Source organism: Mus musculus, chromosome 11, assembly GCF_000001635.26.
Source record: "Mus musculus strain C57BL/6J chromosome 11, GRCm38.p6 C57BL/6J".
NCBI lineage: Eukaryota > Metazoa > Chordata > Mammalia > Rodentia > Muridae > Mus > Mus musculus.
In genome coordinates this window covers 7,081,139-7,108,246 of record NC_000077.6, presented here as the reverse complement: position 1 = coordinate 7,108,246, position 27,108 = coordinate 7,081,139, and the positions used below count along the sequence as shown (strand labels likewise).

The following is a 27,108-nucleotide window of genomic DNA, read 5'->3' as shown; positions in this document are numbered from 1 at the left end:
CCCTCTGTTGGAACTACAAATGTCAAATAAAAAGAAATGAAAATTCTTGCAGACAAGAGAGGGTGCCACCAAAGATAAGCCAGGCTGGGCAACACTGGAGGGTAGCATGGCAGTCCTGCTGCATGAGCTACAGCAAGGGGGCTGTCAGGCCTTCCTGGTGCCCATTTCCCATCTGTGACATGGACATGACACTTCACATGTTTACAATCATGCACAGTAATTTTTATTATTTTTGTTTTTAAATTTTTCATACCGTTTAATCACATTCTTTCCCTCTCTAAGCTCCTCCCACAGCCCATATACCTAACTTCGTGTTCTTTCTCCCTCACATGTTTTTAAAGTGCACACATAACAAAAATGAAAACCATTTGGTGTTGGCCAACTACTTCTGAGCGTGAGTCTGGACACTCCACTGAGGAAAAGTGATTTATCTTGTCTCCCCAAATCCACTGGGCTTTGTGTCCACTTCGCTCCCCCAGGCTGGGATTTGTCTGTCTTGAACATGGGCAGGTCTTGTGTTGTCACAATCTCTGTGTGTTCGGATGTGCATCAGCCCCGTTGTGCCCAGAAAACATCATTTCCTTGGGACCATCCATTCACAATAATTTAAGTGCTATTTATATACTTGCAGGTTGCTCGTTGAGGACCAGCTAGGCTGGGCAGAAGCTTGGGATGTTCCATAAATGGAAGATTCCAGTAATCATCTCTGTCCTCAGGATTCTTTCTGACAGGGGAAGGGGACATTTGAAGTATGCTAAGGCATTTCATTTAAGTGTGGTGAAAACAGACAGGAAGATGGGTGAGGAATGTTAATGCCCTCTATGGTTGGGCCAGATTTGCCTGACAAGAGGATGAGGTGATAAGGAGACACTGAGGGGACGGAGTTCCATTGGAGGGGTCAGTGCTGCTGCCCCCATCCCTGAAGGATACAGAATTCTTACCTTTTCCCTTCTGCCTTTGGATGTATCTTCTTGCTTACTTCTGGCTCCCGATGCCATAAATCAGGCATCGTCTCACCCAAGCTCAGTTCTAGATAGAGTTCTTTCTCTCCTGCTCTTTCAGATTCTGCCCACACATCTGGCTAGTGTCATTTTGACTAGCATATGCCTTGGTGTGGGATCTGAGCTTGTCCACTTTGAAGCACATTGAGATTCTTGCATATGCAGATTAATATGGTGGGGGTTGTTGTTACTGTTGTTGTAAGGAACAGTTTTGGCTATTGTTTCATCAAATATCTTGTCTTCTCCTTCTTCCCTTGTCTAGGGAATCTCATCATGTGTGCACTGATAGAGTCAGTAGTACCTCACAGAGTTCTGAGGTCCTTCCCGTCTTTCCCTGCTCCTATCATTCTTCAGCCTGGAGATGGCTTGTGGCTCTGTCATTAAGCTCATTTACTCTTATGCTGCCTACTCAAGTCAGCCACTGAACCCCTCCAAAATGTTTCTCACTTCACTTGTCTATTTTAAATTTAGAAGCTCTATTTGATTTGGTTATTTTTAAAATGTCTACTCTGCTGGTATTCTGTGTTTGGTGAGAAAACATCACTATAGCTTCCTTTAATTACACAGACACAGTTTGTTCTTTGAACACATTTAAAATTGCTGACTTAAAATGTTTGTCTAAGAATCCCGACGTCTAGGCTTCCTTGGGACAGTTTCTGCTGGCGCTTGTTTTGCCCATGTATGAGACATACACACTCTTGCAGCATGTCTAATATATTTCTATTGAGAACACAAGACAGCAGTTCTGGAAATCAGAGTCAGAAGACATCTGCAGGCCCTATATATATGACTGTCTGGTTTGACTGACTGACTGACTGGCTGACTGGCTGACTGACTGACTGACTGACTGACTGACTGACTGACTGGCTGACTGACTGGCTGACTGACTGGCTGGCTGAATGACTGGCTGACTGACTGGCTGAATGACTGGCTGAATGACTGGCTGACTGACTGGCTGACTGACTGGCTGACTGACTGGCTGACTGACTGGCTGACTGACTGGCTGACTTACTGACTGGCTGACTGACTGGCTGACTGACTGGCTGACTGACTGGCTGACTGACTGGCTGACTGACTGGCTGACTGACTGGCTGACTGACTGGCTGACTGACTGGCTGACTGACTGGCTGAATGACTGGCTGAATGACTGGCTGAATGACTGGCTGAATGACTGACTGACTGACTGACTGACTGACTGACTGACTGACTGACTGACACTCTGTGAACTAATGCTGCAGAGGCTTAGTCTTCTGAAATTCTCACAACTGTGCCTAGACCTTGTCAAAGTAGCGCATGCTCGCTCAGTACCCAGCTTTTCCTTTCATTCTTTCTGGTCACCTTGCTTCCTGCCTCAACTGTCAGCACTGCTGGAAGCAGCTACAATGCTCTGGGATCATCATAGACAGTTTTCAGCATAGGTGCTGAGTCTCGAAGCAGGCTCACATAGAGCTGAGTCAGGGCTGCTCAGGGAGGCCAATCAGAAGACTTGGCAAGGACTCCCCAGGCCATCAGACCCTGCTGACTGGAAGCAGGGCTTTGAAGAGGAACCTTCTCAGCCTCCAGGGGCTGTGGAGCTAAGGAGGAGCACTGGGCAGGTGCAGAAGCCACAAGCCCCAGCCTTGATACCTCGCAGTTTCTCTTGAAGAAACATTCCTGGGTGATTGCAGGAGTTTGGTGAATCACCAAGCTGGGTCTCGTTCCAGTTATTCCTGCTCTTGCTGCTGTGAAATCGCTGCCAAAACCAATGTCAGAGAACTTAGCACGGGTTTCTCTTTCTAGGATTTTATACTTTTCAAGTTAGAATCGATTTTAATTGATTCTGCGTATTGTATCGGATGAGGGTCCAATTGTACTGTCCAACCTGTGGATGTTCAGTATTTCTAGCACGATCTATTGAAGATAAACCTTTCTTTATTCCATTTTGCCACCCTTGAGGACAGGCTGAGTACACGTATGTAGGTTCACTTCTGGGCTCCTTTCTCTAGTCTATCCTAAGTCTCTGCTTTCACACCATGCTGCTTCAATCATGACAGCTTTGCAATATGGTTTGAAATCTGAACGTACGGTGCCATTGGGTCAGGAAATACAGTATGATTTACTTCTCTCAAATTCATTAAGATTTTTCTGTGACCTTGCATAACCTGTGCTAGGGAGAACCACAAGCACTTCAGAAGAATGAGTGGTATGGTCTGTTGTGTCTATTAGCACCAGGTCCATAGTGCTCACAGAGTGGTCATTGTCATCGTCGTCATTGTCTCCTCTTCCTCCTCCTCTTCCTCCTCCTCCTCCTCCTCCTCCTCTTCCTTCTCTCTCTCTCTGTTCTTCTGTCTAGATGTTCTATTCATTTATCAGAGGTACATTACATTAATGCTGATTTGATGGACATTTGCCCTTTCAGTTTTATGGACACTCACTTGGCATACTTCATTTTGAGTTGGCTGTGCGTTATGCCAAGTCTTCTAAGAGTTCTGACATAAGTGTACCTGGGATGATGAGGGCATGGCCACCCCTGCCCCACCTTGATTCTCATTCATATGGATGTTCTTTCCCATCTCTGCTCCTCCAGCACAGGGTACAGCCTCACATCTGAAGCAAGCTTCTTGTACAGATGTAGTCGGGCTGGTTGTCACTGTGTCTGATGTGTGTTTGTTTGGCTGATGTTGCTACCCTGCCTTTTGATTGGTAGGACATTTTATGACATTTACATGTTGTGTATTGATGGGGTGTACTGGCACTGCCTTTGGGGTACATGTTTCCTCCCAGACTTGGGAATCTTGTTTTTGTTCTCATCTGTGTCCTGCTGCATCTGTGGGTTTTCTGAATTGAAGTGCTTTCAATATTTTCTCTTTTTTTCTTACAATTAACTTCCTTAATTAGTTATTTATCATATTGCTGATCAGTCACAGAGGGAAAAAAATTTATATTTTAACACCCTGCCATAATTTACTAACCACAATTTACATGTGCTCATGTCATATATTAAATTATTTCCCCATTACAGTTATTTTTAAAACACATACGTATACCATAGGTGCACAATATGCCATAATGAATGTGTTGTGGTTAGAGTTGGTTTTCTCCTCCCACCTTGTGGGTTCTGGGGAATCAAACTCAGGTGACCAAGCTTCACATCCAGCACCTCTACCGCAGAGCATCTCTACTAGCCAGGCTTTTAACTATCACGCAACCACAATAAAAAACTATTCACCTTCATACACACAGATAACATGTATGTGTGTGTGTGTGTGTATGTATATATATATGTATATGTATGTGTATATGTATATGTGTATATATGTATATATATGTATATATATATATACATACATATATGTACATCTTTGTCAGTGTGTTTCATGGTTTCTTATGCCCTGTGTTGCTGCAGAGGAGTCTTATTTCATCCTGAGAATCCCCTTAGCATTTTTTTCCTTTTTTTTAGCATTTTTTTTTTCATAATGCAGGTCTGGTAGCCACAAGCACCCACAGCTTTGCACTGTCTGACAGAATCTCTGCCTTGCCTTTATTTCTGAAGAAGAATTTTGCCAGGCACAGCACCCTTGGTTTGTGGTGTTTTTGTGGTTTGTTTTAGACATCTGGAATACGCCATTTGCTCCCTCTGCCCTGCATGGTTTGCCCCTAAGATCCACTGAATACGTAATGGGGATTCTGTTGCTTCCAGGAAAACACTTTCCTGCTATTGCCTTCACAGTTCTCCCTTGGTCTCTAACTGTATAGAACTTTATCATGTAAATCTCTTTAAGTTCATCTTATTTGGTGTCGTATATGTTTGCTACTCTGGATGCGGATTTCTGTTTCACATGTCCGTCTGAAAAGCTTTAAAGAAAAAAAGAAACCTTGCCCTTCCCACTCTTCTTCAGCAACACCTATAACGTGTGCGTTGTCCCAGCGCGGACTTCCTGTATGCCTGAAGCTTTCTTCTTTCCATTCTTTCTTTTTGGACCCTTCCGAAGACCCCTCTTCCAGTTTGCCGATCTTTTGTTCTGCTTGATTCTCTCTTCTCCTGTGGGGAGTTTTATATTTGGTTGCTACAGTCGTGAGCCTTCTGATTTGTTACTCCTTTATGCTTTTATGTCCTCATTGAAATTCTCATCTTTCATGTGCGTAATTCTTCTCTGTCTCCCTGAGAGTTATTTCTCTCCTCTTGTGCAGCGATCCATTTACATGCATTTCCTTAGGTCTGCATCTACAGATCTCTCCTCCTCCTTTGTTTGAGCGCCTCTGCCTGGCTCAGCACGACCTTCAGAGACCAGCCTCACAGAAGAGAGCGACTCCATCACTTATTTCAACTATGATGTTCGGGCCCTTTATCAATGCTCTGTGTCCCCAGTAACCAGCTGTGGGTGCCATGTGTTCACTCTGTCCTGAGCAGGGGACATGTGTGTGAAAACTGTGGTGTTTTCCAGTGTACACCCAAACTCTATTTCCCCAGCAAGCCAGGCTAAGTCAGCCCTCTCAGAAAGTCAGGACAGAGGCGGATGCTGGTTGTTTCAGCAGCCCCAGAGAAGCTGGGGACCTGGTCACCATGATCAGTGCTCTCCCTCCCAGGGTGTGCTGGATAATTTAATGTCAACTTGACACAAGCTAAAGGCATCCGTGAGGAGGGAATCTCAATTAATAATATGTCTCCATAAGATAGGGCTGTAGGGTAGCCTGCAAGACATTTTCTTAATTAGCAATTGATGGGGAGAGGCCCAGACCATTGTGGGTGGCGCTGTCTCCTGGGCTGCTGGGCCTAGGTTCTCTAAGAAATCAGACTGAGCAAGCCATGAGGAGCAAGCCACTAGTAAGCAGCACCTCTCCGCAGCCTCTGCATCAGCTCCCTGCCCTGACTTCCTTCAATGATGGACTACAACGTGGAAGTGTAAGCCAAATTAACCCCTTCCTCCCCAATTTGCTTTCAGTCATAGTGTTTATCACGGGAACAGAAACCTAACAAAGCCACGGAGGGAGGAGGCTGAAGAGCTAGTTCTAATATTTGTTTATCTGTTTGCTTTGTTGAGCAAGCAAAAGCCAAAGATGCCTACTCACACGAGTTACCAGGAGGCCCTCCACCATGACACCCTCCTACAACACGACCTCCCGGTTCTCTCTGAGACATTCTGGTGGCTGCTGCTCCTCCACAGGCCCTTGGGGCACTGAATTGTGTCCTTTCCAGCTAAGGAGGAGCAGCAGGTGCGGAGAGGAACGTACAGCAAATGCAAGCATCAGCTGGTCCTGTGTCCAGCCCTTTGCCCACTGCCCAGGGCTTCCTGCGTGTTTGTTTCACATGGCTGAGTCTCAATTTCCTGATGTCTACAATGCAGGCAGCAGTGCCAGCTGCTCACGGGAGTGAAAGGACAGCAAACAAGCATGAGCTCAGCAAGGAGCTTCTGGGCCCTAATTCTGGAGAGCATCGAGGCTCAAGGGCTGGCTCTGTGGAGAGCATCGAGGCTCAAGGGCTGGCTCTGTGGAGAGCATCCAGGCTCAAGGGCTGGCTCTGTGGCTCCTTTCCAAACAGTTGGGTCTGAAGCCCATACTGCATCCTCCTCTGTGGAGGGAGGACAGCACTGGTCCCTATCAAAGCCCATGATGGCAGAGAGTGGAAGAATTCACGGATATGCACAGAGCAGTAGCTGTGAGCTGATTAGCCATGTCTGCTCTCCCTTACAGGTATGGCTTGTACCGTGATGGTTCACAAGCCTTAACAAATTTGGGATGAGCCAGCCTGTGCTAGCCAACATGAGTGAGTTTTTTTCAACATGCTTCTGTGTCTCCAGGAGCTGAAGGCTAGAAGTCCGGACACCTAACACCCAGGAGAGCCAGCAAAAGACAACTGAGCAGAAAGTGCTTTGTGTCCACCCAGTCATCTCCTGAGTGGCATTTACATGGTGGCACTCCCCAACAGGTGACACTCAACTATTCTAAGAGCATTGAACTATAATAAAAAGTATTTTTTAAAAAATACTATACAATGCATTAGGACAAATAGTTTCAGCAGACTCTCTAAGCAGGCAAGCAAACTTCAAAGTATTCACAAGTTGGTTCATACGGAAGACTCAGGGTCCCTTGCCTGCAAAATAGGAACAAGAGCTCCGACCTCCTAGGGATGATGAGATGAGGAGAGTGAGGGGTAAGAGCTCATCTCAAGCAATGTTCAGCCATTATTCAGAAATGGAGACTCCCCACACTAAACACCACTACAAAAAACGCAGTCTTTGGGACACAGTTCTGTCCCCCTATCAACTGTCATTCTATCCCCCTATCAGGAAATGCAAGTGCTGATGGAAGAAATGTGAACAAGAATGGGCATGTGCCACCTAAGAAGCCACAATTGCCTCCACATGGCCACGGCTTCCCTACTGGGCAGCTGCCACACGAACTTTTTCACCATACCTCCTCTCTCCCTCAAAACGAGAGCTATCTTCTAATTCCCCTCCTCACTCCTTCCATCCACTTCCCAGCTCCTCTACCCACTCACAACCTTGTCACCTCTACCCTGCAGCCCCCCTCCCCCTCAGTAAACTCACTGTTGAGCTGGGTTGCTGTCATTCCCCTACCTCACATTGTCATGCCTCTGGATGTAAATCTTGTGAAAAATCCTCTCAGGGGGCTTCAGGAAGTCTTCCTTCATCTCCATGGCGACATTCCGGGGCAAGAGGCTCATGAGCAACCGTTCCTGGACAGAAGAGACATACTTTGTCAAACAGTGAGGACTTCCCTATTCCTGCTGGCTTAGGAGAGGAGTGAGGGTCTATAGATCCTGCTCAGGCAAACCAACACATGCCCAGGCCTGCAGATACTGCCCAGTCCCCAGAGCCCCATGTGCTGACACTCAAATGTGGAATACTAATGAGCAAGCAATTGCCTCCAGACTCCTAGGCCAGCATAGGTGAGCCTGGCCTGCACTCAGACATGCTCTGCAGTCCTTGCATGCTACTCTTCTGGCCTATGGTACATTCTGAGCTTCAGCCCAGCAAATTCCACCATCTCTGACCAAGATGCCACTAGGTCCCTCTCCCCTCCTCCACTGCTCTAACTGGATCCACAATTTGTCCTTAAGATTGGTTTATAATAAGTCTGTCTTCCTGGGGCACACAAAGACTCCTTATTACACAAAGATAAAGCCTCAGAGACAAGCTGGCACCTTCTCTTGGTCATTAACTCCTTGTGTCTCCCTGACTTGGGTAGAGTAAGCAATTTTTTTCTCTCCCCAAGAAGAGAAAAGAAGCACGGGTTCTTGTTTTTGCTTTGCTTTGCTTTGCTTTGTTTCAAGAAGGGCTGAAATGCCCCAAAGAATGCATCCCTTCACACTCCCAGGCCTTTGCTTCCTGTCTGGATGGACAGTATGAGCTGGCCTTTCTCACATCTTCCAGATGTGACTTTCCCTGACCTCAGCCCTGGCTTGTTCTGACCTGCCAGGCTTGAGTTGCTGTGTGCCAGATCTGAAGTTTCAGGGCCCTCATCTTCCCTCAGACCTCCCATGCCCCATCCCATGTTGCCTTGCAAAGGAAGACAAAGATGGCTGTTAAATTGCAAGAAAAGGAAAGAACATTCTACTGGCATGGGCGGAGGAGGTTGAAGAAGGCTCAGTTTCTGCTGGGATATGCTGCAGGCTCTTCCCCAGGCCCCTAACATGTCTAGTATCATGGCCGTCCTCTCTCTGGGGGAACTTCTGTGGGCATGCACATGGGATGCTTTCCTTGCTGCCATTCTCTGAGTCTCTCCTAGACTGTGACACACTGTGACAGTGAGAGCCCACTCCTCTGACTGAAGATAGCTGCATCCCTGGTGAGTTTCAAGGAAAGTCTGAGTCCACATAGTCCATCCGGGCAACAACTAAGAGGACAGGCACAGTCCCTGAGAGCCTAGAGGCTCCAGGAAGTAGTGTAAGGACCTCACCCTTCTGCGCCACATGATGGACAGCAGTGAATCCACACAGCTCAGAGAAACCTCAGAGAAAGCTGCCAACATACGCATGCATAGGCAGCAGGAAACCAGGCACAGCGCTGGAGGATGGTTAGGGCCTGAATCTGTGCATCTGAGAGAAGCCACCAGGGTCCTGCCCCAAAACCATCTATATGAGCAAGGTCTAGGGCTGTACTAAGGACCTACCACTCCAGCCCCACACCATCTCCCGCTACAGTTCCTGTGCATCTCCTTGATGGATGGACCCAGACACTCAGGAAGGAGGCTGTAGAAAGCAGGACCACCTGTTTACAGATTTGCTCACACAGAAAGAGGACACAGTCCAGGCCACACACTCAGGGACATCAAACATGGAGAGGAAACATGAGGAGGAGTCACCAGGACCCCTCCTACACCACAGGTCTCTAGAGATACAGCCAGAAATGAGGCCTTCAGAGGTGGCCAAGTGGCAGCCATCAGCTGTGCTGAGTGGAAAGGACACGCCACCCCAGGGCAATATTCATTGATCTGTCAGAAATGAACAAAGAACCTACCTGGGAGTGATCAGAGACTTAACAGCCAGGAAATTCAAAGGCACAGGCCAAGGAGGATCACAAAGATAGCTGCAGACTAAGAAGGCCACAGGGAAAGGCTACCAGAAAGGAACAGGCAGATTCTGTGCTCTTCAGGGCAACCCAAGGAGCACGGAGGAAACGGAAGGCCCCTTGAGCTGATGAGGCAGAGACAGGCTCTGGAGGCAGCACCTAGGCAGCATAGGAGATCCACATAGGAGACCCCTAAGTCTTGAATCCAAATCCTAGTACAGCCTGTACGTCCTGAAAATACATGGTGGAAAACCTATGACTGTAACCAAGATCACTGCTTAGGCCTTGTCCTTGCATAATTTATCATTCAGTGTGTGGACACTGCTCCCACCAGGCACCCCCACAATTCAGTGTGCAGGAAGTGCTCACCCCAGGCACCCCCCATTCAGTGTGGGGCCACTGCTCCCACCACACACCCCATATTCAGTGTGCAGATACCCCCAAATTCAGTGGGCAGCTACTACTCCCCCAGGAGCCCCCACATTCAGTGTGGGGCCACTGCTCCCACCAGGCACCCCCACATTCAGTGTGGGGCTACTGCTCCCTCCAGGCACCCCCACATTCAGTGTGCAGCCACTGCTCCCCCTAGGCAGCCCCACAATTATTGTGTGGCCACTGCTCCCATCAGGCACCCCCATACCACTCCAGCACTGGGCTTACTTCTTCTCAGATGTCACTAATCTGCAATTCCTAAATGTGAAAGTGGCTCAAAGTGAAATCAAGCCAGAAAAAAAAACCATAAACAAACAAACAAAACAAACCTCTATCCTTCACCCAGAATCCACACACAACTTCCTCCACAATTAATATTCTCCCACATCCCTCCTGACAACCCCACAGTGCTCTCACCATAAGCCTATAGGGAAACTTAAGGCTATAGCGTCACTGCCTGCAGATATCATCAGTACAAGCAAACAGACTGCAGGCCACAAGGCTGGAGCAGTCAGTGGGGAGACTGCCCTCCAGGAACTAGAGTGTCCTGGGGCCAATGGGGACAACCCAGAGGGAAAACAGAAAAGCGGCTAGACCTAGCACTAGTTTGGAAAACTAGACCAGTGTCCTGGGCACTACAAGAAGTAGCTATGGCAGTCGGTGGTCAGTTGGCTGTCCCATTACGCTGCTCTACTGCTAGCATCCTTAGCATGGGGACTCTTGGTTACCAGGGTTCTCCAGATGCCCGAGCAGCTACATGTGGACAAGAAGATAAAATTCTGACTCAAGAGTAAATCTTCAAGGATAAAGTAGCCCATTCACATTATAAAGATAATCAATATCTGAAGTTAATTTCCAATCTCAAGTCCAACCCTGAAGCCTCAACACAACCAACATCAGAACAGGTTATGACAGCAATAAAACCTAACAAAGAAAATAAGATCAAAAGCAAAATATCAGACAGACAAAAGCTAGTGCAAATGTGTATCAGAGAAAGCATACTAGTGCCCCACGAAAACCATGTTCAAACCTTAATATGCATGTATTCCAACTGTGACCTGCATTACTTGTTACTCTCAATAAAAATTAGATACGTGTGGGTGTCGGGGTGTGTGTGTGCACACGCGCACATTTTGTGCATACACATGTGCATTGTGTATGGAGGCTAGAGGCCAACAGCCTGATTTCTTTAACCATTCTCCACTTATCTTTTGAAACAGACTCTCACGGAACCCAGCACTCACCAACGGCAAGACTACCTGGAAAAGAGCTCTAGAGATCTGCCTGTCTACTCCCCCAGTCTCCAGTCTCAGGGTTACAGAGGACTGAACCACACACACCTTTCTTACATGGGTACTAGGGATCCAAACTCAGATCTGCATGCTTATAAATCAGGGACTTTACTAACTGTGTCATCTCTCTGTCCCCAAATCAGATTCTTACATGATTGTGAGGGCTCTGTTTCTGGGGAAAATGGAGAAGGATCTCTCCCTGTTTCTCTCAGAGAACACCAGTAAAAGTCATGGATATTCATATCTAACATCATGAGTCTGAAAGTTGGAAGGAAGAAGGCAGAGGCCAAGACATGCTCTGGGAATGAGGCCGCTGGGGTTCATTTCCCAAACACGGAGCCGGAGAAGAAGGAACTTGGAATTCCACTGGGCACAAACAAAACAAACAACAAAGATGGTCAAAAGCTGCCTACTCTAGACAAGTCCCAGAACCTGGCAGTTCTCAAGAAGAAACTTTTGGATGGTTAAGTGTGCTACTCCAGGCCACAGACTCTGAAAACTTGATGCCATGATCAATCCATTCTGGCAAAAGTTAAGCACCAAGGCCAGAGCTCCATCTGGTCCTTAACATGGGATGATGTCAGAGAAGGCCACAGAGGGATCTCTTTCTTCACCTGACAGTATCAGAACAACTCCTCTCTCAGCCAGGATGATGTCATAGAAAAGCATCCCAACACAAGACCCAAATAAAATAGAGTTTCATACAATATAATCTAGATGTCTAGATGCCAGCAGGATGTAATTCATAATAACCAAAACTAGGCAACATGCACTCAGTGTTCAGTGAACAAAGACAACGAGCACACACTGACATTAAGAGGACAGACGCCAGAACAATTAACACACACTTTAAAGCAGTCATGGCAAGGGTGACTAAAGAGAGGCTGGAAGATGACTCAGCAGGTGAAGGGCATGGTGCACAAACACGAAGATTACAGGTCAGATCCTAGCACCCACATAGAAGACAGGCATGGTGACATGCATCTGTAAGCCCAGCAGTGTGAGAGGTGGGAGAGAGGCAGAAAATAGATGCATCCCATAAGGGAGGGTCCTCTGACCATCCAGAGCTCCAGGTTCAATGAGAAAGCCTATCTCAAAAAATAGGGGGAAACTGATTTTTAGACAGAGGCCAGAAATACACATTAGAGGAAAGATAGCATCTTTAACAAGTAGGGCTGATCAAACTGATTATTCGAGTGTAGAAGAATGAAACTAGATCCTTATCTCTGACCCTGTACAATACTCAACTCCAAATGGACCAAGGACTACACGTAAGACCTGATTCCCTGAATCTGATAGAGGAAGAAGCAGTGTGTACCCGGCAACTGATGGACACAGGAAAGGGCTTTCTGAGCAGGACTGCACAGGCATGAAGACCAACAACTGACAAATGGACCTCACGAAACTAAAAACTTCTGTAGAGCAAAGGACACCACCACTCAAGTGAGGTGGCAGCCACACAATAGGAAAAAGTTTTACCAGCGCTACATCTAAACAAAAGTTGATATTTAGAATAGTCAAAGAAAAAACTATAACCAGAAAAAGTAAAAATAAAAAAGCAAGGAATGAAACAGAGTTGCTGAAGGAAAAATGCAAATGGCTAAGAAATATTTTAAGTATTCAAAATCCTTAGATATGTGGGAATGCAAATTAAAATTACTTCGAGATTTCATCTTACCTAAGTTAGAATGGCGTAGGTTAAAAACCGAATTATATCAAATTCTGACATGGATGAGGAAAAAGAAGAGCACAAACTAGAAAAGGAGAAACTAATGCAGCCACCATGGGAACCAGTGTGGAGGTTCCTCAAGATGCTAAAAAAAATTGATTTACCATATGATCCAGCTATATCATTCCTGGGCATATTCTCAAAGATGCTAATATCCTACCAGAGACACTTCACTTCTCCACCCATGTTCATTGCTGCTGTCTTCACAATAGCCAGGAAATGGAAGCAGCCCAGACTCCCATCAACTACTGTGTGGATAATGAAAATGTGGTACATATACAGAACGGAATGCTACTCCGCTGTAAAGAAAAATAAAGTGGTAAAATTCTCAGGCAAATCAACGGCGCTGGAAATTCTCTTTCTGAGTGAGTTCACGGAGACCTAGAGAGACAAACGCCATATGTTCTCCTGCATATGTAGATGTTAGCTTTAAATCTTTAGAAATGTGTCTTTAGATTGGAATAGTTACAGAAGTACAAAAAAGTGGTAGATTTCAAGGGAGCGGGAATAGAACACAGGTGGCAAAGAGGAAGGAGAATAATGGTGCAGGAAGGGTTGTAAGGGGTTAAGGGAGGGGTGGGGTAGAAAAGGGAGCAAGGGGAGGTATAACTAACACTGAAGCCCGTAGAAAAAGCTGTAGAGAAACCTATGGCTGCAAAAGTTTCTGGAAATATATACACATACAAGAATAGTTTAAATAGTTATCCTATAGAATATAAAGAGAATACGTCTCCTAGCCATCAAATAAAAAGCCTAGTACCAACTATAAGATATTTGTTTTTTAATTTCTGGGTCCATGGGGTTCCATACACACCCCCTCAAACATTATAGTCTAACACTTTTGTTCTTGGTTAACATCTAGCACTTTATGTAGAACTTCACCCGCCCGCTGAGGGCAACACACACTTGTCATAAGACACGGAGAAATCAAGCTAGTCCCGACCTGAAAGCTTCATCGCCGTGCTCCCAGGGGAGAAAGGCAATCCTCACCCAGCTCAGAACCCTGAAAGATACAACAATGGCTGGCCTGGCAAGATACACCCACTGGTACAATAGTGGCATAGATGTTAAGGGAGTAACCAGCAATTTTCTGTTTGGATTTAAGGCCTGCTTCACAAGACAAAACCCATGCCTGGGACCATTAAGTAGGTCAAGAGCTTGTGACTCTTAGGTCTTAAGGTCTTAGAGGAGAACTTACTGCTATTTGCTAAATGAACATAAAATTAAACCGCCCCCTAAGTGCTTATCTTTATACGCATAGATTAGTGCATCTATCAACCTTCATCAAAGAAGCCAATCTTTGAAGCCCTTGGCGATTATTGCAGCGATCCATAAACTGGCCAGCATGCGGAGACTAAAGACTGCAGAAGTCTCAGCCCCAAATGAGACATCCTTTCCTTTCTAGACTCAGGAGCACCAAAAGGAGGAAGAAAGACTGTAGGCCCAGAGGGAGTGGGAGACTGCAGAGAAATGGTGTTTTCTAGACATGAAAAGGGGTTACACACATGAACTGACGGGTGTTACGACTACATACACATGGCTCACACATGACCAAGGCAACCAAAATCCTAGTTCTTATGAAGTCACACCCTTAGCTGAGGAAGTGTTGCCAACTGATGGCTGCTGAGGGAGTGAGAATCAATTGTCTTCAGTGATGTGGACTGAACTACGGATGCTCCAGCAGACAACCTTACACCCGCGTACATACCAGCTGCACTGAACCCAGTGCATTTAAAACAAAACAAAAATGATACTAAGAAAACACACAGAGTCAGAAGGGATAGTGGGGAGGGAGATAGGGAAGGAATTAGAGATGAAGACGTGAGCTCAATAACTCACAAAATTAATAAGAATTAAAAATGGAGAGCAATAGAGGAAAGACATTAATCCCTGGCCTCCATGTGCACACATACATGTGTGTGCAAGGCACATACACACACGCCATAAGCACACCCAAAAGGGAAAACAAACTACAAGAATCCATAATAAGATGTTTGCAGTTTCCAACACATAAGTGAATTATATATCCTAACACATGAGATTCAATCCAAGGATGCAATGCTAATTCACTACTGAAATGCCAATGTAGTATATTCCACAATAACAGGATAAGGAATAAAATAACAGCAATCAGCACTGATAAAGATAACAACACAATGCAGCCCTGAGTTGGTGTTTAGAAAGGAGGAATAAAGAACTTCCTCATCTCGATAAAGGACAGCTCCAGAAAGCCTACAGCTCCTGCCACACTGGTGGGACTTCAAATGCTTCTGGTAGAGCCGGAGGTGGATGTTGGCTCTCATTATTCCAATTAGACAGCATGCCTAGCAATGTAGCCAGTGTGGTGAGGTCGGAAAAGAGAGACAGACTAGAAGGAAGAAGTGCTACGGTTATGGTGATGTCTATATAAAATACAAAGGATCTATTAAAACAAAACAACCTAGAACAAATAGCCTACTTTAAAGAATCACAATAAACAAACGGACATTCAAGAACCCGCTGCTTTTCCACATAGTGGCAGTGAACACGTGTATGCACACTAACTGCTACAGTGTTTACAAGTGCTCGAAAGTGAAATGCCGTGGTGTAATGCTAATTTTAAAAGCATAAAGTTTGTATCCTGAAAATCATGGCACTGAGCAGAGAGTCAAAGAAAGGCTAAATAAACGGAGACGCAGCCTCCATTCTGGCGCAGAGACAGAGAAGACGCAACCCTGTAAGGATGCAAATTCTCTCTAGATGATTGCACAATGCTGTCAAAGCCCAAGCAGCACTTTCAGTAGACAAAGGCAAGAGCATCCAAAAGCAATATGGATAACAAAAGGAATAGTAGCAGCTAACTTTTGAAAAAGGACCAAGAGCTGGGAGCAGTTAGCCTAGCCAGTCCTTAGTAACAATACTCAAGATAATGTCAGGGAAGAATGGCTGCTGTGGATGATGGAGTAAAGCAGAGCCCAGAAGCAGACCTACACAAATAGATCCAGATTCCCTTTTTACAAAAATCCAATAAAACAGGGTTTTCAATAAGCCACAGAGCAACTGGACTGCCACCCCATTACCAAGAGGAAAAAAAAAAAACCTTTAACCTCACCCTCATGTCTTGTTTTACTATCACCTCGACATACATTGTCACAGATTTAACTATTAACTCAAAAATTGCAAATCTGTTAGAAACAGGGAGACAGCCTTCAGGAATTAGGGCTACACTCAGCGTTCTTAGATTTGAATCAAAGCAATAGAAAGAAACTTTGATCTAGTTGACAACCTGACTGGACCATAAAACAAAAACAAATGATAAATTGGATCTCATCAAAATGTAAAATGTTTGCTCACTAGCAGAACAAAATCAAAATCTCTTAAGACAGTGAGATGACAAGCCACAGGCTGAGAGAAAATGTTTGTAAGTCACACATCTATCAAGGAACCCGCAGCTAGCATCCTCAGAGTCTCCTCAGAGTCCTGTTTTCTTAAACTGGAAGCTTAAAAACTTTCCAGTTGTGTGGTTCAACCACCTCGAGAAATGGTTTAACCATATCTCAATATTTTTGCGAACACCGTGTGTGCCAGCATATTTCTGGGCATTCGGGCCAGGGAAATTAATATTTATGATCATATAAAAACCTACATACGGTGTTCAAAACAGCTTTATTCATAATCATCCTAAACTGGAGTCTACGGGGATGTCCTCCACGGGCAGAGTGTTTGTTAAACACTGTGATAATCCCCACACTGTGTAATACCACTTAGCAATTAAAAGAATAAACTATTGATATGTTCAACAACCTGTATGAATCTCCGAGGATTGTGCTGAGTAGAAAAATATTCATAAACAAAGATATTACAAATGTATAGATATTACAAGTACATCATCCGCGGTACCAGCTTAGGAATGGAGGTGAGTGTGGCTCGGGAGGGGCAGTGACGGGGATCCTGTGTGACAGGGATCCTGTGTGACAGGGATGATCCTGGGCCTTGTGGCTGGATGCCATCATTGTAGTTCTGTTCCAGCTCAGTAAGATGGTACCATTGGGAAACAGGGAAAAACCCACATCCAATCTCTGTCTTCTGCCTTGATTACATATACCTTCAACTCTTTCTAAAAAGAAAAATCATGAAAATAAATAAACCAAAAAAAAAAAAAAAAACAAACAAACAAATAAATAAACCAAAGCAAGGCTGAGGAGATGACCCGGTGGTTAAAAAAAAAAACAAAAAAACAAAAAAAAAAAAACAACACTTGCTCTTGAGTTCTGTCTCTAACATCCACATTATGGCTCACAACCATCTGTAACTTCAATTCCAGGAGATCCAATGTGCTCTTCTATCTTCCGCAGGCACCCGGCACACTGAGTGCACATACACTAATGCAGGCGAAACACTCTTGACAATAAGATAAGATAAACCACACTCTAATATGGAGGAATTAGTGCCTTTACATGTACCCAGTGGGAGCAGGACATGGTCGGGCCCTCTGGAAAACAAATGGCTGTCCTTCAAAATGTTATTTACCCATGGCCAGAAATTCCTCTCCTAGAATTCCCTTACAATTTTCCCAAGAGAAGTCAAAAGGTGTGCCCACACAAAGGTCTAGAGGGTTTTCATAGCACAGATACTTACAATGTAACAAAAGCATGGAAACAGCACAACTATCTGTCAAATGGGAATGGATAAACAAAACAGCCAGGCATAGCACCACAAACCTGCAATCCTAGCCTTCAAAGGGTTGAGGCAGGAAGACCAGTAGTTCAAGGCCAGCTGGAGCTGTGTGAGACCCTATCTCAATTTTTTTTGAGACAGGGTTTCTCTATGTGTAACCCTGGCTGTCCTGGAACTCACTCTGTAGATCAGATTGGCCTCCAACTCAAAATCTGCCTGCCTCATGTGTGCCACCACTGCCCAGCTTTCTCAATCTTTTTCAATTAAATTAAATAAAAATGTTGTCCATCCTCCCATTCCTTCCCCACTAAAATGTGGTTTGTCCATTCAATGGAATAGAACCTAGCCCGTGAAAAAGCATGGATTACGAGTAAGACACAACCCACTGGATATCCCTTGAAAACCTCATACTGGGAAAGTCATTCACTAAGGAACAATACTATATGACTCCATTTGTATGACATATCCAGGATAGTTAGATCCATAAAGGCAGAAAGTAGATTCGTGTGTATCTATGTCTAGTGGAACAGTTGGGGTATACATTAGGCATGACTGCAAACGGACAGAAAACTGCTTTGAGAAGGAAGGAAAAAACTTCCAAAATTAAATTGTATAATAATCCTATACTAATGCTATTTAGGTTAATTTAATTCATATTTAATATACATGTCAAATAAAGTTAATATATAGGGTTAAGAATATATTTAAGCATATATTAAATAAGATTAACATGTAGCATTAAGACATAATTTTATATAACAAAAATAATTGTGTAAATACTGAAGAAAGCATTTAATTGTTTTTAGCTTTCAGTTAGTCTTGATAGTTTGCCAAATAACAACTGTAGTGGTTTAAGAAGTACACTGGGAATAGATCAGCCTACTTAAAACTCTGTCCAAGGCTTAGGGCAGCTGGACAATTGCTTGGCGAGTAGCCACAAAGAGCCCCAGGTTCCACCCCGCAGAACCACATGAAACTGGCTGTGTAGTGCAGGCCTGTAATCCTGGCTCTCAAAAGGCAGAGGCAGGAGGATCACAAGTTCAAGGTTCTCCTCAAGCAAACAGCAAGGTTAAGGTTGGCCTGGTGCATGTGGGACCCAGTCACGATAAAAAGAAATTAATTAAATTAAACTAAAATGCAGCCTATGTTATTCAAAAGAAAACATACCTTTTCTTGATAAAATTTCCTCACACACCAAGAACTCAATTGTTCCATTTACCTTGTTAGGATAACAAATTGAGTGTGCTTTAAATAGCTACATGCTTCTGGAGGCTTCTGATTTAGTAGTGGCATCTGAGGAACAACTAGGGCCCTTGGGGACCAGACACTACATCTCAGAAGGGAAGCAGGACTCAAGAGTGCCTTCTTGAGTGGGTTGTGGGACAGCAGTAATGAAGACCCAGGAGATGATGTGACCTTCAAATGCCACTTGTTCCGTGGTCTCCAGCTGTGACAGATAGAAACTCCACGGTTGTGCTCCAGGGGGAGGCTGTAAACTCAAAGATCCCTTGAAGATGGAGGCAGGGTGAGTCTGGAGGCAAGAGCCAGATGCAGAGGGATAACAGGCATGGGCTCTCCATCCAAGGATGCAGCTTCTCTCTCAGCACAGTAGGCAGAACAAGGCCCATCTTCCCTTCCCGTGGTCTCATGTGCTTGGGCACTTGGCCTTCTGTCCACGCCACTTCAGGGAGTCCTTTGAGCTGGCTGGTCATCAGCCATGACATTGGCCAGCCATGTGCTCAAGGCCTGCCCACATCCCACATCCCACACATGTCCTACAACAGGGATTGACTTTGTTCCGCCTAGGTCCAGTCAGAGCTTGAGCTCCACAAGTGGTCATTTCTGGGAGCTCCCTCACATCTGTAGCATCATTCAGCTAGTGCCTTCCACACTGCCTCTGGACTCCTGAGCTCCTTCCACAGCTATGCTCCACGGGCCCCAATAGCTGAGATGGAGCCCATGCTTTCTCTTTGCATCAGCTTCAAGTTAGACTCCCATGTCTGCAAGTCAAGGTCTGTCTCCCACTGTCCTCACCCTGATGGTCTCAGGTTCTCTGCTAAGATCATCAGCCTACACAGGGCATCTGAAAGCAGGGAACACATAGGACACAGAGGAGACTAGATGAAGAACCCTCCCCATCATCGTGTCTGTCCACAGCTCATTTCTTAGTGGGGACCAGAAAAGCAACCTCTGCCAGTCACTATCTATGCAGGGCAGTAAGATCTATCCTAGTGAAACCAGGAGGAGCCTGGAAACATCCTAGACTCATCTTTTCAGAAGCTAGAGCAGTGCTGAGAAAGCCTGGTTCCCTAGTACAGATGTCTCACCCCTAGAATGACCACTGAGAGCATGAGACACCTGGCTAAGATGAGAACTCACTACAGTTATCCTGAAGGGAAACCCACGCCAGAGCTGATGCATCCCAAACCAGGCATAGCTAGTGGGCTGCATATAGCCAATACAAGAGAGAGTGGGTGGAAAGCCTGCTTGGACTCTCCCAGAGGGATAAGCAAGAACCAGCAGGAAGAGGCCAATGTTCAACCCAGCTACTTCTCTGCCTGCTCCTTGGAATGCTTCTTCTGTTTGTGACTGGCCTTCTGGAGGGGAAAGGTAGGTACCCTCCACCTAATACATACCCGCCTAGGCTCACAGTCATCCATTCCTCATTCTTGCATCATGCACTTGACTTGTTCTTGATGCACAGCATGGATGGAACTGTGTCCCCCACAAGATTCCTAGGTAAATTCGCAACCCCTAATAGGACGCTACTCCAAGTTAAGGCTCTACAAAGCTGAGTGCTCTACCTTCTATATAGGACAGGGGGAGCTGTACCTATGAAATCTCAACATTATGGCAGCCGAAAGAAGACCTGAATAAAAAACACCAGTTATCATGCCAACATAGAAAGGGGGATGCCACAGGCCTCACCCCTAGATGAAGAGCTATAAGTGATTAGAGACTGCTGAGAGAAGGAGAATTAATATTAGGGATGGGCTCCCTAATTTATTACTCAGTACTAAGTGGTCAGCCCTAAAAACGTATGAGCCATGCTAAATGTACTCAGAAGGTTATATTTACATATTTATACATATATGGAACAATAATGACTATAGAAAAAGACACAGAAAAGATGATAAATGAAAGCAGAAAATAGGAAGAGAAACCTTGGAGCACTGGGGAAAGACATTGATAATAGAGATTGAAGACGATCAAATACATACATGTATGAGATGACATAATGAAATCCATCATTTTGTATAATTAATAAACGCTAATACACATTAAAAAGTAAAAGTTTCTAATTTTTAAAAAAGGAAGTAATTAAGTTAAAAATAAAGTCACTGGGGTGGTTCCTACTCTACTCTGACTGGTGTCCTCTGAAGACATTTGGACATGTAAGGCACCAAAGGTGTACACTCATAGACAGCTACACCAGGAGGCAGCTAGAAGGGAGCTATCCTGGAGCCTGGAGAGAGCCCCCAGAGCTCAGCCTTGGATTTTCTGGCCTCCAAAACTAAAACAATGGAGTTGCCATCCATGGAAGTCCACCATTAGGTCAGGGTGTGCCTTCATCCTGTGATGCTACAGCCCACACCCTAGTCCTGCTCCTCTGGCTCTTCTCTTATCCTGGTGAAATGATAGGCCTTGCCAGAAGCTGCATTGCCTAATCCTAACCTGCCAGCAGTCTCTAAATCCCACAAGTCACTTCACATAACTGTAATGAACACAGACAGGGCTGGCTGTCCAATTTATGTAAGCCAGGGAACAGATACTAGGCTTGTAGCCACAGACCTAACTACTCCTTGTTGATTACCTACTCCTTGTTGAACAGCAGAACCAATTTCTCACCAGTATGGCTGGATGACCCAGTGGGATCCAGAGTCCCTTCCTCGTCAGACACACCAGGAGTCTACAATATGGTATCAGTGGTTCCTATGCATGGGTGTTATCATCAGGAGAACTAAGGGGACTGGCCTGCCCAAGTACCGCACATTGGCCAAAATCGCCAACTGCCATGCAGATTTAAGGGAACTGAAGCACAAACAAAATAGCTGAGCCAGTAATATAAGGTCCATATAAGACTTCCACAGTCCCTGGGCTATGCCATGAAACCTCCTGCCAGGAGAGAGGCTCTCACTAGGACCTCGCACCGAATCCTTCCTGACACTGCTGAGATCCACCAGAGAAAAATGAGTGACACTGAACCCTGTAGCTTCTGCTGCCCAAATTCTAGAGCACTTAAGTTCAAATAGTGAAAGGAAGGTTGCCCCCGCCAACCCCCAGAATAGGTATGGGACATATCTAGATTCAAAATTATCAGCACAAAGGAAAGGGGTAGATGAGGGATGGAGGGTGTCTTGCTAGGGTGAGTTGGTAAATCCTGATTGGACATATTAGTCAAGTGATGAATTTTGATTGTTGGACTTTGGTGTTTAGTCTCAGAAATGAATCAGTGGCCGAATAAGGGAATAGATCTTGGGGGCTAGCTTTAGGGGTGGAATCATTTTTAACAAGGTAGAGAAAAGGGGTAAAATGGCAAAACCTGTCTGCAATGTTTGCCATACTAGGGTCTGTGCTTTCCAAGCTCTGACTTGCTAGGGCCCTTCAAACAGCATGAGTGGACTGTGTAGTGCTCAGAGTCTGAGAGAGTCTCATATAACATGCCTGTCACAATGCATACAAACAGGCAGCATCCAGGCTAGAGCAGGCATCCCATCACATTCCTGCTGACTATTCAAGGCAGGGGCTGTACACGATACATAGATAGATAGATAGATAGATAGATAGATAGATAGATAGATAGATAGATAGAAGGATAGATAGATAGAAGGATAGATAGATAAGTGGATAGACAAGCAAGCAAACAAACAAACCAATAGAAGTGGACACCTCCCCTGCCCATCATCTGACCGCAAGTCAGGAGGAACTGAAGCTGACCCAAGCCATAGGGACCTCAGGGGCCTTTGTTCCATTTGAACGTGCCCCAGCTACTGTGAAACAAACTACACTTAAGCATCAGGTCACTCCAACAATGAGCACACTGGCTCCTCACCTAAGATCAACGTATTAGCAGTGATACCACAAGGGGACAAGCAGTCAATAGATGCCCTCCCAGTCCACCAAGGCACCAGGATCACAAGAGCCCCAAAAGAGTCGCTAATGAAAACTAGACAGGGAAGCAGGCTTCCACAGGCATCCCTGACCCACCTGTTCTAGCTGAGCCTCCTGGCTTGGCCCAGTACCATCACCAGGAAGGCCATGCTAATCCCAAAGAACACGCTCTTGCCAATGCAAGGTCCAGCTGGGCAAGCATATAGACATAGAGAACTCATTTGCAAATCCGTGTGCTTGCTGCTACTTTGGGGTACACTTGTAAATGACTGGATGAGGGGTTAGGGTATAGCTCAGTGAGAGAACACTTATCTGAAATGTACAGCCCCGGGGTTCAAGCCCCATCCTTGACAGGTAAGTAAGTCACAATATGACTATATAACAACACATAAACAAATTTCTGATCAGTATTTCTAATGTCGGTAGGGTTTGGGCTTTCTTTCTAGAATCACCTTTGACTACTGATGCTTTTCCAGGAATTTGCCTGTTTTATGCATTGAAGCTGTCAGATTCTCGCAGGCATCAAATGATCCCAGCATGCCCCAGCTCTCTATTTTGATCAGCTGCTTTGTCGGTACCGACCTCTTCGAGGTCCCACACCCCTCATGCGTATCTTTCTTCTTGCTCCATCTCTCTCAGGCTTTTCTACTTCAAAGAATGCACTTTGACATCTCTGTTGAAAATCAGAGTGAGCCTTGGAACATTTCAACTCTGTTTTCTGTGAATATGCACCTCTGAACAAGCCAAAAGTGGCACAAAGAAGGGCGTGGCCACAGCTCCTCCCTCGGGGAAGAGATGCTCTGTTCAGCAAGGGCTCTGTCCTCACAACCGTACTACACTTCTATTATCATCCCCAGGTTGTTGAAAATCTCTGGGCCATGGGTCTCAGGTTAATCAAACAGAACAGATTTCACAGGCTGGTGTGACGGAGGCCATTTCACAGATGAGTCTTAATTGTAAAGGGATTTAACTATGTGTTTTAACTATAGGATGAACAAATGTGTAACAGACTGTATTTCACTCAGATCCTATAGGACAAGACTTCTCCCTTTGTTTTGGTCCCTTTTGTTTAGTTGGTCACTTACTACATCCAAAATCCTCCTCATAGGATAAGCCATACTGGCGATTCAGATAAGCCCTACACACACACACACACACACACACACACACACATTCATATGTACACAGTCTCATATACACTTACTCTTGCACCACAATGGCTTGTGCTCTCTCTCTCTCTCTCTCTCTCTCTCTCTCTCTCTCTCTCACACACACACACACACACACACACACACACACCCCAAAGAGTATTCAGAGAAGACAGAAATAGCTCCTAGCACATTCTTTCATGTGGGGCTGAAGCTTTCCAAAGATGCTGTTTCTCTGCTAAAGACTTAAGGGCATTGTGACTGGGGGTGGGGGTGGGGTTGGAATGTTGCAGAATGAGAGCCAAAATTACTCTGGGCCATTTGGCTCTTTAGAGAAATAGCAACTTCCCTTTAACCTATGTATATGACCTAACATTCTCATGATGGTTAGGTAAACCTCTCAGAAGGAATAGCTAAGTTTAGCAGCTTAGCTTACACCAAACCTAAGAGCGCTCTAAGAACATCTGAAACTTACAGTAAGATGTCCCCATGTGGCTGTTGCCAGCCTACCTGACTGTTCACAAATGTACTTTTTAAATTCATTGACTTATGATTCTCTGTTGTTGTATGGCTATACAAGTGCATGTAACTTCTTCCATGATGGAGCCTGTCGGTCCATATTTAATCCCATCTTGACCTTGGTCATTTATCTTTGCTTCAGAATAAACTATTTTCACACTTCCTTTAAAGCAGAGCAAACGACATTCTGCTGATTAGGGTGATGGAGACCTCACACCCTAAGATACTGCGAGGAGTCAACCTTGATTGCATCAACAGAAAAATCTCTCAGCATAGCCCTACCTCAGATGACACAGGTTCCGTCAGCTGCCCTTAACAGTCCTATTTCATGAGGCTGGGACAAAAAGCACAGTCTATGTAGGTACTGAATACTTCAGTGGTCCCCAGATGGCAAATTCTCACGTGGTGCCACCATCCAGGCCACTCAAGATGTTCATGAGGGCAGGGGCAGCACACAATGCCAGCACAATAGAAAGTAACTGAACTTGCGTAAGAGCAGCTATGGTGACAGGGTCAAGACGACCAATCCGAAGACAGTAGAAAACACTACAGCCCTGAACAATGGTGCTGGGGCATGGTCACTAATGCCTCAACGATTTCTGTCTGTTCCACAAGTCCCTGGGACAACATGGCGTGAGGGTGGGGGGAGTAAGCTGGTGGGAGAGTAGTGCCATCACACAGAGGTTTGTGTCTTAGAACAGCAGCCCACCACTCTGCCCTTTACAGATCCAGATGTCAGGATGGACCACAGACAGCACATCTGACAGCTACATGCCACATGGTCTCTTGAGTCCAACGCCTGCTTTGAGAACAGAGCCCAATCTTCTCCTTGACGGGCCCCCTCAGTTACAGACCCTGCCCCAGGGAGGAGGGAAACTGAGATCCTCAAACTCCTGCTGGTTAACCCTCACTGCACCCAGAAGCCTGCCTAGGCACTGACCCCTCGCCCACTCCATGGCTCCTGCTTGTGCCAGGGACCTTGCTGCCTGATCCTCACCATTGCCCTGGCATAAGACCCTCCCCAAGCAGTGGTTCAAGAACAGTTGAGCCTCCTGTTTTACTCTGAGCGGAGGACACAGGAGGTCTTAAAACACTGTACCCACTGCAGTGCCCAACTGGTGTCTCTGCCTATGCTCCACCCGTGAGGCTCCATCAGCTCAGACATTCTGAACGATCTTCTACTATTTCCTACAGATGATACAACCCCCCCACACACACACCCCCACCAGGATTCCCTACTGAAGCCAAGATGCAAGCCTGCAGTTCACAATCAATGTAAGTCCCAAGTCCCAAGGACTGGCAAAGTCTGCTAATTGAAGTCCCCCAGGTGGCTGCTGCTGTGGCCCTGGAACACCCAGGGTACCAGTGCCTTAGGGTGGACTATAATCAAGTATTACTTAAAGAAATACAGGAGCACCCCACTGAGGAAAACACTCCAGGCGATGTCAAGTTCACACCGAAATAACCTTAAGGAAATACTTGAAAGCTAGATGACTGCTTGAAAAAAGGGCTTCTTAAAGCACGGTGTCTAAATAGCAGTGGCAGAGACTGCTGGAGCAAGGCACAAAGAGCAGTTCACTCAAAGCACAACATGTGTGGCTGCACCCCAACAAAATGTCAAGCCCCAGCACAGAAAATGAGGGTATACAGATGGAGGTACAACTGTGTAGTTAAAGAATATACATTGGCATTGTTAATGATGCTCTGCTATGCTTGCAGACAGGAGTCTAGCAGAGCTCTCCTCTAAGAGACTCCATCCAGCAGCTGACTCAGACAGATACAGACACCCACAACCAAACAGTGGATGGAGGGTGGGGAGGAGTTGAGGGATAGGAACTCCACAGGAAGACCAACAGAGTCAACTAACCTGGACCCTTGGTGTTCTCAGAAACTGACGCACCAACCAAAGAGCATACATGGACTGGACCTAAGCCCCCCTGCACATATGTAGCAGATAGGCAGCTTGGTCTCCATGTGGGTCCTGAATAACTAGAGCAGGGGCTATCCCAAAAGCTGTTGCCTGTCCGTGGAAAATGTTCTTCTAGCTGGGCTGCCTTGCTTGACCTCAGTGGGAGAGGATGTACCCGGCCCTGCAGAGACTTGATATGCCAGGGTCAGGGGATACCAAGAGGAGAAGTGGGTGGGGGAAGGGTTTTCGGAGAGGGTAACTGGGAGGGGACAGTGAATGGGATGTAAAGTGAATATGTAAAAAAAATTAAATTAAATTTATTCAAAAGAAATCACACATGAAGACAAACCCTTAGAAGTGAATGGCATTAACCTGGTTAATGAGGTTGATGTCATTACCCAATGGAAACTTCCTTCAATTCCGCTGGGTGTGGTGGCACACGCCTTTAATCCCAGCACTTGGGAGGCAGAGGCAGGAGGATTTCTGAATTCGAGGCCAGCCTGATCTACAAAGTGAGTTCCAGGACAGCCAGAGCTATACAGAGAAACCCTGTCTCGAAAAACCAAGAAAAAAACAAATTCCATGGGCACTGGACTTCCTTCCCCTCATCTGCCTTCCTCATCCTTAGAGCGGGAATCAGCCTTGTTCTCAGGGCTGCTGCAAAACCAACAGAGGTAACACTCAAGCAATAAAGGCACAGCACCAGCCACACAGGAGCCATGACAGGAAAGCAGCCAAGGTGACTACCAGTGGCTGACGGGACAAAGAATATATCAGTCAGCCATGGGAAAGGACACAAT

General features: G+C 45.7%; 1 protein-coding gene across 1 annotated transcript in view; it reads right to left on the bottom strand.

Moving 5' to 3' along the window:
- Adcy1 (adenylate cyclase 1) overlaps positions 1–27,108 on the bottom strand; it is a 115,074-nt gene that overhangs the window by 70,260 nt on the left and 17,706 nt on the right. The window contains exon 3 of the mRNA NM_009622.2: positions 7,559–7,677. Coding sequence (NP_033752.1) covers positions 7,559–7,677 — 119 coding nt within the window. The remainder of the gene's footprint in view (positions 1–7,558; positions 7,678–27,108) is intronic.